Source organism: Megalops cyprinoides, chromosome 3 (assembly GCF_013368585.1).
Source record: "Megalops cyprinoides isolate fMegCyp1 chromosome 3, fMegCyp1.pri, whole genome shotgun sequence".
Classification (NCBI taxonomy): Eukaryota; Metazoa; Chordata; class Actinopteri; order Elopiformes; family Megalopidae; genus Megalops; species Megalops cyprinoides.
In genome coordinates, this window is record NC_050585.1 from 14,315,410 (window position 1) to 14,332,819 (window position 17,410).

At 43.1% G+C, this 17,410-nt stretch overlaps 2 protein-coding genes across 2 annotated transcripts in view; one reads left to right on the forward strand and one right to left on the reverse strand.

The window, feature by feature from the left end:
- Positions 1-943: 943 nt before the first annotated feature.
- LOC118774139 (caspase-1-A-like) lies at positions 944-4,397 on the forward strand. The gene is made up of 2 exons (XM_036523297.1): positions 944-990; positions 4,123-4,397. Exons 1-2 carry the CDS (start codon positions 984-986, stop codon positions 4,395-4,397), a joined length of 282 nt encoding a protein of 93 aa, XP_036379190.1. The 5' UTR covers positions 944-983.
- A 4,682-nt stretch (positions 4,398-9,079) lies between these two features.
- Positions 9,080-17,410, reverse strand: part of LOC118774650 (syntaxin-1A-like) — an 82,899-nt gene continuing 74,568 nt past the window's right edge. The window contains exons 9-10 of the mRNA XM_036524037.1: positions 14,517-14,627; positions 9,080-10,790 (exon numbers count right to left, since the gene is read on the reverse strand). Coding sequence (XP_036379930.1) covers positions 10,713-10,790; positions 14,517-14,627 — 189 coding nt within the window. The 3' untranslated portion in view covers positions 9,080-10,712. The remainder of the gene's footprint in view (positions 10,791-14,516; positions 14,628-17,410) is intronic.

Sequence of the window (17,410 nt, forward strand, 5' to 3'; positions counted from 1 at the left end):
ACTGTCCAGCATCTACCAGTTTTTTTCTTCTCTTGCTTTGCTTCTCATGCAACCAATCTGTGTAAGCCTCTTATTAAACATTTTCAGTCACTTGGAGGACAGGTGCTCATGTGCCTCAAATTGACAAGTGGCAGCTATTTTAAAAAACTGTGAAATGTACTGCAATAAGCAGAGGCACATGCCTAAAAGCCAGACACTTATACTGTAAAATTATGTCTATTAATCAAACATGAAGGTTAAGTGTAAAAAAACTGTGATGCAATAATAGTTTCCACCATTATGTGCACCCTTTTTATTTCTAGCAGTAAGCAGCTTGCAGTAGTTGCAGCAGTGTGGCTTACTGTCACCTTCCACACAGGTGTGCTTGTCTGTGTCCATCACAGCTCTCAGTATCACTTATGAAAACCTGAGGATACAGCACTGCTCATTATACAACAAGTGGCTTTACATGCTAGACAAGAATTCCACCATACATATTATGTGTACACTGTAACCTCTGGGTTTATACTTCTGAACTCCAAGGGGGACAACAGGGTATCACGGTTTATAGTCTGAATCACTCTCCTCAGGAGAGAGGGTGGGGATGGTTTCCTAGTTTACAGCATTTCCCATGAGCTGTTCATATCTCCTCCTCCTTTGACTTTGGCTCCGTGTGTGCACTGACTTGGGAATTCCCCTCCACTCTCACATCTTATCTCCCCCGTCTCCTATGGCAACCGAGCACAAAGTCTGTGTTTACAACTACTTTCAAAAATGGAACTGCAACATTAGTATTCAGTACACTTCCTTATTCCCATCTGAAATGTTCATCTAGTAGGTGCGAAACAGAAAGTTATCCAATAAAATCAGATTCTGGGGTTAATCACGTGGTGAACTTACCTTCTTAGTCTGAAGGACTTGGAGTCTTTGAGCACACTAGATACACTTGAGCTACCATCAAGACTCCCATCCATATACCTGACAACCTTTTTTTTGACGTGGTCATGGCCGGTAAGAAAATAGGGATGATATTATTGATTCTTAAAGTGATATATATTAACTATGTTGATGATATAACAATGACCTAGGGCAAGGAAAGAATGGGAGACAGTCAACAAGGACTTGGCAAGGGTGTTAGAGAGGTTGAAAAGGGACTGTGGAGACCAAGACCAAGAAGATGGGTGATATCATTTATCAGTAAGGTGCAGACAGATTTGGTGAGGGAAGAAAGAAAGAAAGAAAGAAAGAGGGTGTAGGTTTGACAGCCAGTTAAATCTAGATGACAGAGAGAAACAGAGAAATTAGTGACGGAGAGAAGACCATTGAGAAAGCAGTGCAGGAAGGCTACAGATGAGGAGAAGGAGGGAATTAATGTGTTGCAGCAAGAGCTTGGAAGTCGTCGGTAATACTAAGGAAGGCAGAACACCTTAGGAGGAAGAGAAGGAAGAAGGAGCGAGTTAGGATAGGATTTTATTGAGATCCATTTAGATTTGTTAAAGGAATGTTTAGTCAGGAATGTTGTCTATATGTCTCTTTAATTTCGAAAGCATTTTTTCTTTGCAAGTTATTAAGAAAGGAACATTTTAATATATAATAGTGCAGAAAAGAGGAACTGCGGGTTTTGCAGGTTGTACATCAGTGTAATACGGCACCAGATTCAAGCAGCCAAACGGGAGAGAATAGATTTGCATGTAGTGTTTTTTGACCTGGCAAGTGCGTTTGGCTCACTACGACATAGTCTTATTTGGAGTATAATACATGGTCTTATTTCTTAGAGTTTCAGCAGTGAAACTTAAGCTTAGTGAAAGCATATTTCCAGGATGTTAGAATGTGTTTTAGGACTGTAGACTTCACAACAGCATGGCAGAGACTAAAGACAGGATTTATGGCAGGATGTAGCGCGATACACAACGACGCTGTTTAGAGAGTTGGGTATTCGGGGGTCGGGCAGTTAAGGACGTGGCAGAGGCTGCAGAGCAAGAAAGTAAATGGATTCGCTTCAGAAGGAAGAGTATCAGCCGCGGTCGGGAAGAAGGTGTATAACGTCGCCCCCCCCCCCCCCCCTGTTTGTGTGTTGGTGTGAAATTAGCATGCTTTATTAGCGGTGAGTATTTGGTAGGATAAGTAGAAGGACTAGAGCAGGGGTGTCCAAACCTCTCCTGGAGGGCCACTTGTCCTGCATGGTTTAGATCGCTCCCTGCTCCAACACAGCTGATTCAAATGATCAGTTTGTTATTCAGTAGCTTCAGGAGTTCGTAACGAATTGATCATTTGAATCAGCTGTGTTGGAGCAGGGAGAGCTCTAAAACATGCAGGACAAGTGCCCCCCCAGGAGAGGTTTGGACACCCCTGGACTAGAGTGAGGAGTTTGCTCGCGTTATTGTCGAAGTTAGCATGCTCTATTAGCGGTGTGTATTTCAGGGTGGTAGATCAGAAATGAGTGCGCACTTTGTATAGGTAATCAGTCGTCAACAGTTTTCCGTGAGTTAGCTGGTTAGCATAGGTGGTGAGAGCGGGTATAGAGCGTGGTGGTTCTTGGACACCAGAACTGTTGAGCGTTTCCGAGGTGTCGTGGGCCTGACTCACCAGTGAAAGGAGGTGCACACTTGATAACTCCTTGATATACCAGCATCTAATTGTGTTCTCGTAGTATAATTGTCCAAAAACAATTTTGATTCTCAGGCGGCATCGTGCTCGAGTTTGTCGATTTACCTTGGCATTGTGCTAGGTTGTCAAGCTGAGCGCTTATCCTTTTTTAAAAAAATTGCACTTCGTGTTGTAATATTAACTTATGTCTCTCATACCAAACGAAGAGACACTTCTTAGACTAACTCGGACTTTTGAGTGATTTTCTTATTGTAAATTACGTGCATCTTAAATATAAGAACAGACTGTAAATGACAAATTGAAGATTTAATGTCATATTTGAATTTATAAAGAAAATGATTGAGACACATTTTATGTACGTTTTTGAAATTAATCGCAGGTAAAGGCACCTAGGGAAATCATTCTGTCATGTAAATTTTCTCAGAGGCACACTGCTAAATTTTATTTGACGTAGGCTACAAATCAGATATTCTCTGTATGTCACTTCATGCACATCTACAAAAATATGGAAGGAAGCAATTTGATAAGAACTTACAGGTACCGACTGTACCGTTACAGTATTTGATACACTCGATATGCGCATATATATCCGTTGAGTCCAATGACATATATTGGAAATGGAGCGTATACGATCTGCCAAGTTAAGGGTTGGCAGGGCATACTCCATACCTATGTAGCACCAAGTGTTTGAGGTTTTGGGTTTTAACTTATACATTCGTAGTTGAGGTTGTTCACGTCCTTATTCCAACGGTGTCTCATAACGCCTCTTATTTTCCAATGACTGCAAAATGAATATGCCATATTTCTGCTATTTACAAAAAGTAAACCATTGAAGTGAGATTAACAGATTGCATCCAATGACTTGGATTCTTTGATCATAGTAGGTACCATATACCATAGGACTTTTTCACAGTCAGTAATAAAATATGATATTGAGTCATAAAACAATGTATATGTAATTATTAATATCAAACACTACTTTCTTTTGGTCAGTTTTAAATCGTTAAATATCATTAAACTTTATTCTAATGACTCCCTAGCCTCGGGCACTCATCTTGAATGCAGTCTGTGCCTGATAGGCAGGGTTTGAAACCGGCCATGTCATCTCCAATAACTGCCCTGTTAACTGTCGCATAGTGTAGTGCACCCTGGGACTTGTAGTGTGGATCAAAGCTGTATTGGTGTGCGGATGTATTGGAGGATTGTATTTCTCTTGCCCTGTGCTTCCGCTCCATGCTGGAGAGGTTGTAGCAGTAGTACAACTGATGATTATCCCAAGTTGGGTGAGGAAGAGGGGAAAAAATGAAAAAAAAAAAAAAAAAAAAACACCCAAAACTACACTTTCAAACAATTTGCACTGACTCATTACTTTCATGTTTGGTAATTGTAGATGTTTATTTAACATTATATGTAACACAATGATTGTGGACATCTGTTTCATGTAGTCAGACACCGCCCAAGATTTCCATATAATTAAATAAAGTATATTCAATACATGGTTATCTCTCTCTCTTTCTCTCTACCGCCATTAAACAGATCAACTCTTCAGAGTGCGGATTCTGTTTGTGGAGAAAGTGTCAGTGGCCTTGCTCTCCCAGTTGATGGACGATCTTCTTCAGAATGGGGTGCTGAACCAAGGGCAGGTGGATGCGATCAGAGAAGAGCACCGTCAGAGAGCGGAGCAGGCTCGTGACCTCATAGACACAGTGCGGAGGAAGGGTGACATCGCCAGCAATCAACTAATCAAGTGCCTTAAGGAACGGGACCTCAATGTCTACACTGAACTGGAAAGGGCCCTGTCTGAGCAGTGAGTGTATGAGTAAGCATGTGTTTGTAGGTGCTATATCTGATCACAGAAAACCTATATGGAGTGTAAATTACAAGGCCAGAAAAACTAGGCAGGTTTGGTACTAGTATTAGTGGGTGTTACTTGATATCCAGACCAAGGCAACACAATGCAGTCTTGTGGATATAAATGCAATATTTCTGATATATATTTTATGTATTAATTATTGGTTCTAGGGTTAAATGGGGGTAAGTTCCAGACCTAGGAAAGTCTAGAGCATTTAGGAGTCTGGGAAAACATTGATTTCCATACCATTGCTGTACTCTGGCCACAGGCTCAGTAAGAATTCAGTATTTTTATTCAGTATTCTAGGATGCAACTACCACAGATATAAATCTATAGCTCTGTGGCAAAGAGGTTGTATGCCATAACCTATGGTTTCTCAACAGGGGTGTTTGTGGCCTACAGGGGGGTGCTGAGACAGAAGGGGTTGGCAGAGGGGGTTTGAGCTAGAAAGGGGGTGTTGCTTGCTGAATATCTAATCCCCAAAAAATGTCTTTAGTATTTAAATGAAGGCAATCAATAATGTCAGTTACTGGGTTGGAATCATGGACAGTCTCTACCTTGGAGCAGAGCCAAGATCACTTTTCGAGCTGAACATTTCCTTGAATGAACGTATGAATTGTAGCCTAAGCCACCAAACCTCAAGCCACAAAACTCAACTGAGCAGGTCTGTTAATTGAAGTCTGGAAAAAGTGGAATTTAAAAATGGGAATTGTCCAGGAACCCTGTGATTCACTCAGGGGTTGATCAGTATTAGAGAAGCATGAGGAGAGTGTGTTGCATACAATAAAGATGAAAAATCACACAGCCAATTTCCATTCAATATGATGTTCATACTGCATACTGTCTGTGTATGTTCCCTTAGGGTCTGTGAAGAACCTATGCAAATGTGCAATTTAAGGTGACCGTAAGAAGAGCTGAAGGAGAACACTGAAGGAGGACTTCTGCCTCTTCCTGCCATCCTCACAACATGGTTTCTTTAGTTTCTCTCTGGTCTGGTGTTACGCTGTATTTCCTATATGAGATGGAACTATCCCATTTTTGAGAATACAGTTGAATACTGTAGTGTATCTTTCTCAGGTGTGCATTGAAATAAACAGAGGGACCCCACTGTCTGGCCTATTGATCTACCAAAAAAATTCCCCTCTTTCTTTTCTATTTTCCTTGTTATACAGCCTTCTTTTGGAATTGCCGATTGGATATACTTGGCATGTCTGACTTCCCAAGTGCTGGGGAAAGACTTACTTCATTTCACGTTTGAAACCATTAATCAGTATGTGTATTTAATAACCGTGACAGGAGATTGTATGAGACCTGACTGCAAGCACTTAGTGGTGGCACCTCACCATTTGTGGGGGATACATGCTTGAGATCCACATGAATAGTAATATCCATGAATACTCAATTGTACTGACAACAGACTCATAAGCAGGGAGATCTGTTCCTGACCACAAAGCAAATGTATTAATATAATAAGTGAATACTGGATATTTGATTAATAATCCAAAAAAGTGTAATAGGTAAAAACACATACCTAAGTGGACCTAAGAGCGCAAGTGTAATTGCAGCACATTGGCCACGTGTCAATGTGAGTTTCTGGAAGGCAGGGGCTCAATAGAAAAAAGGTTTAGCAATGGTCAATCTGGCAGTAAAGGGCACTTTTGACTCTAGGACCAAAGGGGCAGGGGTTCATGCACATGTTCTGCCAGGAACAAATAGTGAAGAAGGGAACAGTGATTATTGTGTGGGTGCAGTTATTTGAAGGAGAAAAAAAAAGCACATGGCAAATGGCAAGGGTCTCTTGTACACTCTGCAGTCACACTCCAACTCATCCCAGGGAAAATCTTCAGGTGTGACACAGGGCAGCTTTCACGTGGGTCGAAGGGTGCAACCAGTCCCTCACTCACCGCAGTGTGCAGGGGCACAAGAACTAAATTACAGAGCCAGTGAGTCTTTCCATATTTATTTATTGTCAACAACATTTCAGTTTTTTTTTTTTTTACAGACATTTTACCGTTTAAAATTGCATAAGCTTTTTGAAACTGTAATACTCAGCCATTATTAAAAATAAAAATTAGAATAACAAAGATATTACACTGTAATTGCTCAAAACTATGAAGATATAATATTCTTTCAAAGTAGATATGAACTGTAGTGGTTTGGCACTTCCTACAGTATCTTAAAACATATGAATATATTTACATATATAGTATGGGAGATGGAAATGTAATTTCCTCCCGATCTAGGGCAGTTACATAGTTATTGTTATGTGGAAAGACTAAAGTGAATCCCTCACAGCTTTTAGTATTGTTTTACTAACTGTTCTATACATATTGTAATATGTGTGCCAGACATAACCGGTTTTACCTATCGGGGCTTTGACATATCTTTGGTTTGGGGTAACACCACAGATAAAACATAATGACTGGGTCAGTAAATGGAAACTGATCAGCCTGTCTCATGGGGAGAATTATGTACGTGGGGGTCAGTAAAAAGTTGTTGGTTATATACTTTAGATGCTGCAGTGTAAGTTCACAGGTCCAGTAACATACATATGTATGAGAATATGAGTATGAGACAAGCTTTCACGTTAGTTGTTACAGGAGAGAAGTTGTTCTGTCAGGCTGACACTGATTCTACAGTGATGCTCTGTCCACATAAACCCAACAAAAAATGTCACACAGGAAAATATTACATGACAAAAGAAATTCAAACATTTTGTTTCAAAGTAATAGATACTTATGTTACAACCTGCAAAAACTGAAGCTCCCATCACTGTGGTTGGAACAGTGAATGGAGTTCTAGTACTTTCTGAGCCATTACAGGGAATGTTACAAAGTACCGGCAGGTTAAAGGACATGGTACAGGTATCTTCAAAGAGTACTGGAAATAAATACAGCGCCACGTCGTATTCACACTTAACCTTCTCTTCAAACTGTAAAGCGCTATATCCTTGGTGTGATCATAAACTTAGCGAGTGTTAAACACAGCGCATGTAGCAAGACAAAACAAACTTTGCCATCAAAATGAATGTAAGCTTTGCAAACACATTATGTAAATAAATCATGCCTATTAATCAAACACGAAAAGGTGAAGTGTAAAAAAACCGTGAAGCAATATTAGTTTCCACCATTATGTGCACCCTTTTTATTTCCAGCAGTAAGCAGCTTGCAGTAGTTGCAGCAGTGTAGCTTACTGTCACCTTCCACACAGGTGTGCTTGCCTGTGTCCATCACAGCTCTTGATATCACCTGCAACAACCTTAGGGTACAGCACTTCTCATTATATGACAAGCGTCTTTACATGCTAGACAGGTATTCTACCATACATATTGTAATAATAAAAAGTTTGATTATCTCTGAGATGGACTGACAGGTGTAGGGGTTCTGTATAATGCAAACACACCTGTGTGTGCTCTGACAGGAAACCACAGTTACAAAGCAAAGTGTATCAAAGTCTAAGATGATGACATTTTCAGCCTACTCATTTCCTTTTGATTAGGCAATTAAGCAATTAAGTATTGTTATTATTGTTAAATATTAAATACTTAATTGAAAACAATTGAGTATTTTTCTGTAGAACAAAACACTGGAAATGGAAATAGCTTCCCTTCAACATGCCCCCTACTGTTCTTGGGGTGGGGGTGGTGGTGAAAAAATTTCTAAAAGCATAGCACAAGAATCTTCAGCCGACAGAAACGTCTGCTTCCTGAACCTGCCTTCAGTTACACATCCCTCCTGTTCACCCATTGTGCCTTGTGCAAGGAGTCATGCTTCTTGCCGGCACAGTGAGCCCAGGCCTTCAAGCTCAGTGCATGTCTGACAGCATTACTTCTTCACATTCCTATGCAGTGTGAAGCTTTTGAGTGCGTTCGGTGCATTTCCTCCCGGTTACGGTTCAGAAAACACTTGGCAACGAGGGCCCTGGCAGAACATGGAGGCTCAAATCTGTTGTGACTGGGAGCAACAAACAAGGATCATCAAACCACAAGACCAGGTGTGTGAAGAGGGCCAGCAGAGTGCAGCATACTGTTTGGGGAAACCACATTTACCTAAACCAGACAGATTCTTGAAGTGGGCACTGAGCATGTGGACTCAGGCTTGTGTATTGCTATTGGGATCTGGGGTAAGAAACAGCTGACATGCACACACATAGTCAGGCTCTTGCAACTCCTACTGCTCCCTTAGACCCGAGAGGAGCTGGAAATGAGTGCAATGACACAGTAAAGGTGGCAAAAAGACAGCTTTAAGTTCACAAAGGAAACCGACACACATCAGTAATATGGACCATTAGAAAGCGCTCATTCATAATTTTCACCAGAATACTTCGGTACAGAAAAGGAAAGGGAAAGCAACGCAACAACCAGAAATAACAGGAGGAGTTTTAAAGACACAGGCCTAATCCACAGTACAGTACGAAGAGAGGCTGACACCATTTCACTCCAGAGCGGCTGCACATGCAAGCTTTTGTTTTGTTCTGTCACACAGGTCCCACAGAAAATTACGCAGCTTTTTTTTTTTTTTTTTTTTTTTAAGGGGGACTGGAATGATTGAGAGGAGAGGACGGGAATGCAGTGAGTGTTTACTGGCAGCTTTTTAAGGAGGATAGGGGCAGACCGTTGGGGTGTCCCTGGCACTCCATACACATAAACCCCTGTGTAACCCCTTACATCCCTTTTTGATATTTCTTGGATGTGATACCCCCACCCCCACTCCACCACCAAGGTCCATGTAGTACCTCAGATGAAGACATCTGTACACATATGGAAGGGTAGGTCCACCGTAAAAAGCCTACACGATATGGCACATCTGGTGTGTGTTTCTAATGTTCTCTCCTCAATTTAAAAAGAAGGACAGTTATCAGACAAGTTTCACGTTAAAAAAAAAAAAATTATACATCAGCATTGTAACACAGAGGCAGCGACTTGAGTAGGCAACATGGCTGTTGTTTGTCCAGCAAGCTTTTGGAATGTATTAGTCTGATGGCTGCTAACGGTGACCGCTCAGGCCACAGCTTGCAATGGTACAGTATATCCACACACACACCAAACCCAACAAAATGTCAATTTACTGGGATTTCTACCTCAATATGAAAGCCAGTTTGTAAGAGATACATAAGCTGAGGGAATGGATGACATTGCAGAACAATGTAGCCACCCTGGCAGGACTTCACTGTAGTCTGTGAGGTTTCTTATAGGCAATCTAAGTGATTCTTCTGTGTCATTACTTGGATCAGAGGGAAAAATGATTTTTTTTGTACACAGCAAGGACACAAGTGGCTCGATACAGATATTCACACACAGACACAAATACTACAGGCACACACACATGCTCTCTCCCTCACACACACACACACAACACACCAATACAAATAGCAGTAAGGCAGTATGGGAGAAGAAGCTGTTGGTGATTGGCTGGAATGAGCAGCAGCAGGAGAATGTTCCGGAGTGGGAATGTGGAGGGATGGAATAATACTGACTGAGGCAGCCCATCTCCAGGGTGGCAGCCTGGGCTGGTTTTCAAAGCAAGGATTAAAATACACTGTCACAACTTTTCGCTCCACTGAACAACGTTATCATACCATTCTGAGAAATCATGCAAAAATTAGGCCAAGACATACTGCACATCAAAGGGGTGAGAGCAGGACGGGTATTGATATGCTTCGACGGCAATAGTTTAAATCCATGTTTTAAGAATCTAAAACAGGACTTCAGCAATTGCGCCTGATTGTGGTTATAAACATTTCCTACTGTAGGGCTCCTACGCTGCCCCCAATATATGGTATCTAAAAGAATATCTTCCTCATTGGATTCAATTAAGAAACGGTTTAATAGATTAGCACAGTAAATAAAGGCTATTTATTTTGAAATAAAAAAAATAAATAGAAAAATTTCAAGTTGGAATGTGTGTGCAACATTAAAATTTCCAAGATCACTAATGTCCCCCCCAACCCCTTCAAATAAGACCTCAAAAAACATTTTTTAACTTTGTCATATAACATTCAACACCCAGGTAAACACATCGCAGAACCACACATTTACAAAAAAGGAACTCATGCATAAGAAATACGCCTCCCCTGCACGCTGTGTATCACTTGTCGCAACACAGGTATGCAATATGCTTTGTGCAGGAAAATGCATTATGTATGCCTGTGCATTTGTATGACTGTGTGTTTGTTTGTGTGTGAGTGTGTGTGTGTGTGTGCGTGTGTGTGTATATGCGTGTGAGCATGTGTGTGTTGTATTTATGTGCATCACTGCTGGTGCCAACTGTGTGTCCTAAGCCAGAGTTCCACCAACACTGGCTGCAATGACTATTCCCAGCACCACACAACATATAATGATCATGATTTTCTTCTGCATAACCAACCGGACAAAGGACATCCAATTGGAATTGAAGGAGGATTCCAGGCAGCATGAAAAGAGGTGAGAAATATGGGTTAAAATATCAGGGGCAAAACAAGAACTTCAAGGTGTCCATTTTCAATCAGCGTGTGTGAGGGAGCCTGTGAAAACAAGCCTGCTTGGTTTAGTGCAAAGGGTGTACACAGAAATGCCCTTGCCATTCTACAACGTCATGGTTTGCTTTCTCAAATGTACAAGACTGTACAAAGTATGACTGAACACAGGCGTGTATACACACAAGAAGACCATTCAGAGATGGAGTCTGCCTGCAGTCCTAGGATGATACACAGTATCGGACACTGGTGCCACCGAGTATAAATCACTTCAGACAATTTAAGACTATACTCAATTTAAGACTGGTATGTCATATCCAATGGTAACAAGCCAGTGTTTGCAGGCTGTTGATAAAAATCCAGAGAAGTGTTAATTATTGGCCTCACAGTGAATGCAACACTGTCGCTCAAACAGCGCTCTTCAATAAATTCAAATGAGTCGACTACTATGACATTAAAATCAGTAAAATTGGTGGCATTAAAATCTGTCTGTAGTATTTTTCTAAAGGGTGTGTTGGCTTGGATTGAAATTTGTTCTGACACTGATGCAGGCATCTCCATTGCTGTTGGCCTTTTTACACTGCACAACACTGACTTTTTGAGATTTAATACATTTCATTCACATTTTTTATGATGGGAAATCAAACAAGACAGAGAAAAATTTGACAACAAAAATGGCCTGAAAGAAAGTGACCTATCAACACATATTCCCACACATGGACAGTCCCACTGCAACAAGCACAAAAAGCAGACACAGATCCTGGCCATTAAAACTCAACATTCACTCAGAACGCATTTACTGATCTTTCACACTTTTCCCCTTTTCACCCAGCCACCAGTGACGCATTTAAACTCATCACTACTCAGGAACAAGTGAACGATGGCCAACCCATTCACACCCATCCCCGGCAGAGCAAAGCCAATCTGTTCCACCAATGAGGTCTCCCGGGCATCGTCACCAAACGACATGGCCAGTTTGAAACCCAGGCCATAGGGCTCGGCTTGCTCTTGCAATAGGTGCCTTTGCTGTCTGTGGCATGCGGGAGCCCCGGGTCTGACACCTTCTATTAAGCTGGTATTTGAGAATCTATCCAGTCTTCATAATGTAGGTCCAACTAGCCCTGAATGACAGAATGAAGCTCATCCTTTTAGACTATAATAAATCTGAATGTGTGCATAGACTTAATGCATGGCCCTTTTATTCTTTTTTCCCCAATCACCAGATACCAAACCAGGGCAACATAATTTTCTCATCTGGGATTTCCCTGGTCACATTTTGACATGAGTTTCCCGTGTACTGAAATTAAGAATGCCCCCCCCGACATGCTATCTGTGCCATATAAATGCCACACTGGGGTGTTGGGAGCATGCACAGCGTCTGTGTCAGAGGAGAGATTCATTCTCTGTCAGCAATTCTGTAGCCCCTGACATGCTGCAGGGACCTTCAGCATACTGCCTGTATGATTTGTCCAGGCCGACCCAGAGAGGCGGTGTCTGTTGTTAAGGTTATGCGGCAGCTCAGCTGCTTGCCAGAAAGCTGTTTTTCAGGGAGCCCAGTCAGACTGTCAACTCAAAAAAAAAATCATCCTGTGACATTAGGGATCGGATGTGCGCCCCAGTCGCGCCAGACCCCTGTTCCGTCTTTTAATCCCCCTCAATGGTCGGCTTGTTTGCCTGTGAGAGGGCTGAGCTGCTTAGCTGCATGTTGTGGCTAGCGAAATGAGAACGACTCAGGCCACCGCTGTGCAGACTCTTCAGAGAGAATTACTTAGGGTCGGAGGGACAACGTGCGGGAGAGGGAAACTGGTGGACACACACACGATTGACCAAAAAAAAAAATGTATTCCTCTTGATAACATATTCCTTTTCTGTCCTTTACGCAGTCTCCAGGAAGCACATTATGCCATTAAGGGCCAATAAACCCTCAGTTGCACGGGTCGCAGAAACAATGTCAGCAGCATCAAACTGTCTGTCAATATCAGTCTCTCTATTAGACAGTGTATCAACTGCAGGGGGTTATATGCTGCTGACGAACCTCCTATAATTGTCTTTCTGCTGGCTTTGGCCCTATCAAAATGTTTTGCTTTTTTTTTGTTTCTCTGCCGGAGATGAAATCCCAGCGTCCCTTGGAGCCAGGCCGGGTTCACGATGTTGTAAATCAGTCTGACAGGAGAGCTGATGCGTGAGTGACCAAGGGCCGCTAACAGGTAATCTCCCGTCAACTTCCACCGCCAGACAATGCATGGTCCTTTCACCAGAGCGCCGCAGGTGATAGCCACATCAAGGTGAGGGCTCTGTGATGACACTGCTCAGCATCCTGTATATTAGTGTGCCCCTGCGCTGGGTAAGGTTTAGTGCAAAATGGCAGCCGATCAAAAACTTCACCTAAACATCACGGGATTACAATAGTCTAAAGGCATTGCAATCAGAGATCGCCCTTTTGTGGGTGGCAATATGAGAGCTTTGTTTGGCTCCTGTTATTATCTGAAATTAAGTCCCACCCTCGTCATCCATAATCCTGCTGTTAGTAACCATTCTCACTCCACCATTCCAATTTAAAACAGTCACTAAAATTGATTTTTAAAATTCTCCAGCCAGCAGCACATATATCTGCCACAAGGTGGCAATATGTCCTCAGGTCTTCCAGACAAATTCCATATAAGGAGAGCAGGAAAAAAAAAAAAAAAAGAGTTGTCATCCTCAATAATTTAGATACAGCAGCCCACAAGACCGATGAAGTCAGCGGCAAAGCCGTGTACTTATTGCACATTGATGAGAGCTGATACTAGAAACTCGGGACCCTCTGTGAGTAGGCCTGGAGAGAAGGGCTACGGGTCAAGGCTCAGGCAGCCATACCACCCTGTATCCTTCACTCGCCTAATGTCTGAAGCTAAGTAGAGCTGACAGTATTCAGACTGGAGACCTGTGGAAGACCTGGATGCTGCTGAACATGGTGCTGCTAGGTCAGCAGGGGGCAACATTGCCCGTTGGTGTTTTTTTTTGTATGAGACGTTAAACCAGGATCCTGGCTCACAGTGATCACTGAAGCTATCGTAAAGAGCAGGGCATTCCTTTATTTCCTGGCAAAACCGTATTAATAGGCTAAACTATATCAGCTGATATGTGGAGAGTGTTCTGCCACAAAATGGCTGAGATACATCACCTACACATTGGTGGCGGCTGAGAACAGACTCCCCGCTTGGCCTAAAGCACTTTGAGGTCATTGAAAACCGTTAAAAAGGTGCTATATTATTAATAATAATAACAATAATTGTGATTATTATAGCTGGCAGTCTGGCTGTGCACACAGCGCTTCGGTGTGAGTGACAGCAGAGAGGAGGAGGAGGTTCACACCCAGCAGCTGAGCGGAGGGTACCCACATCTGCCCTGAGTCCTGTGGGCACTCTGCCAGCAGCGACAGGCAGCGCAACTCAAAACTCATCAACATGCAGCCCACTCAGCGCGGCTAAGTAACAAACTTACTTCCGCCCGTCGCACAGAGAAAGCCTTGCCCGCGAGGAGACTTAAGGGTGGCTGTGAGATGAGGAGGACAGAGCAGGCCACGCCACATCACGCACACATGACACTGGGAGCTACTGGCCATGCGGCGGCGGCCGCAACTCACCCTCCGCGCTTTACTCTGGTACTTGACCGCCTTCTTGGTGTCAGACACCGCCCTCTCCACGTAATCCACCGAGTGCTCCACGTTGTACTCTATACGGTCAATCATCTCCCCCTGAGAGAGAGACAGAGAGAGAGAAAGAGAGAGAGAGAGAGAGAGAGAGAGAGAGAGACGGGAGGGGGGCGTTGAGAGAGTGTTTGCAGACTGTCTGTTCCGTCACTCACCTGTGGCCTGTCATTCTTCAAGCTAATTTAGTCATCGTCTTCTCCTGGTGCATTCCAGCATCTTACATGCTCCTTTCAATGTCTCTCATCGCTGGTGCCCCCTGCAGGCCGAGGAGAGACAAACACGGCTGAATCACCAACGCCCACTCACAGGCCTTCCAACGCCACTCACTGCAGAACAATCTGATAAGGCCAAAAAAGAAAAAAAGAAACTAATGGAGTCTGCAAAAATGATGGAGTTTCACAGAGACGCACACTGAACAATTTATATTAGCACTACTGTTTCCTGACTTTAGTATGCCAGTACTAAAAAGCATGTTTTGTTCTATTTCCTTTCCGTTTTTTCTTGTGGGTTTTGGTGCTTTTGCCTTTTATATTTGGGATTTTCAAGATGACATAAACCCTGACACAGCCCCCCGGTCCCTTCTGCAGTAACCAGCAGATGTACTTTGAAAAGGACTTTCAAATACACACATTAAAACATACAGAGACCATTAGGATATTAAATAAACATACCACTACGAAATGAAATAACCATATAGACCAGTATGATATTAAACACACATACAGACCACTATGATATTAAACACTCATATAGACGACCATGATGGTTAAAACCGCAGCACTTGTGTCATTATGCTCCACTCACTGTATCAATATGAATGCATCAGCATGCTCAGTCCTCCCAGATCTGGGACAGACTGGAGACGTCTACTCAGAATTGTCAACTTCAGAGAGATTTCACCCCGAGAAGACCATTCCCCACACACACACACGTTAATGAAACTAAAGTGAGCCGAAAAGGGAAGCTAATCCTCACAGCTCCCACGCAGACGCGCAGAGGGGGTCGCATTCACTAAGCTTTCAGCACCAGAGCTATTTATTTCTTATTTCTTCAGAGCGGGAAAGAAACGGAGCAGAAAAATATCAATACGCTCAACGCTGAGTGGCCCTGAGGGGTGAGCAGGAGAGCTTCCCCGGTGGCTAGGAGGCCCGTCCTCCGTCATCCGTCACGCTGTTCCGCCCCAAAAACAGAACGGGGCCAAAGGCTAACAAGGGCTGGCATATACCGCTCTCACGCTTTGGGCCTCTAATCACGGCAAAGTAAAGATGCCACAGCAGAGGACAGGAACGGGCTTTAGACAGCGCGGAGCAGAGGGTTACGCTTTGGGTTCATTCTGAGTGACCCTCCCAGCATGCAGTCTGCTCCCGGCCGCCGCGCTGGACAGACACCAGGAAGCGGGCACAGGCGCCGCATTTGCCGGGCAAGTCACGTCACACTCTGGGAGCAGAGCAGTGACACTGGGTCTCAGTGAATGCTATTATTCAGTAAGGGCATGCGATAATACATTTACATTTACATTTTCTCGCTTAGCAGGTGCTCTTATCCACAGTGACCTATAGGACGAGCGCATATAACGTTACATTTACACTGCTGACATCCAGTAGATGCTCTTATCCAGAGCGACTGCAGAACTTGAACACAAAAGGGATTTAGCAAAATGACACAAAATGTTGCACAAACAAGTCATTTAAAAATAATAATAATAATAATAATAATTCACATCACTCCTGTTCTAGTTTCTTTGAGGAGATCAGGGTGATGGTGTGTGATGTTTAATGATCAGGGCTTTTCTTATTCATGCCAACACAGAAGCACACATGGGAGGTATCATGCACTGGCGGCCGAGACACACTTTCGACAACTTAAAACTAAATTACCTTGGAAAGTAAATGCAGATCCCAGACTGGCGGCACTGCACTAAAAGAGCCTGTTACAGTTACATAATGGGGGGAAAAAGAGAAGCTGCAAGAGAGGGAGAGACAGACAGAGAGAGAATGCAAGAACGAGGGGGGGCAACACAGGCAAATGCAGAGGAGAAGTTCATTATAGGACTGCTCGTCACCTGAATACTTATCAAGCCCATTTGCGTTACATACACACACTCACACCCCCCAAGATCTGTGCTTGAATTCGGAAATCTGACAAATTAATTCACAACCATGTGGAATATTAACGAGATACTGTGAAAATGTTCAGAGCCAGTCCTAAAGGACAGACACTCCCACAGAACAAAGTCAAGCTGTGTCTACAGGACATCCAGAACACCATTATCTTTGGACCGACTGTCTCAGACACTCCAAAGAGGCACGCTGAAGGGGACGCGATCAGAGGAGGGCATCTTTTTTTCACCAACCTGGCACAACTAACCAGAATACTGTGTGTGATAGTTACAGCGTCGACCCTCTGTTAACTGACCACAGCGGGAATAATCAGAAATCGCACAGCTGAAATGATCTATAACTCTTGTCTATTCCTCGCCCTCTTTAATTGTCAGTCTTGGGGAAAATTGGGGAAATTGATGACAGTATGTTAATGTTTTAGATTCCAGATGCTTTTTACAGTTTTAATTATGGTTAAAAATTTGTCTTTGTTATAGTCAGTAGCATGAAACACAGATCCTTCACAGACAACACCGCAGGTGATTTCATAGCTGATGCAACGCTGCCAATCATTGCACCACTGAAAGGATTAAACATTTGGACGAAACAAAAACAGTGGATATTTCACCTGCCCGATGCCAGCTGGGAGCTGCACTTGCTGGCTATAGCTCGTTTGTAGCCTCGTTATAGTAGTCACAGGCACTTGATGCACCCAGACCACTGACATGC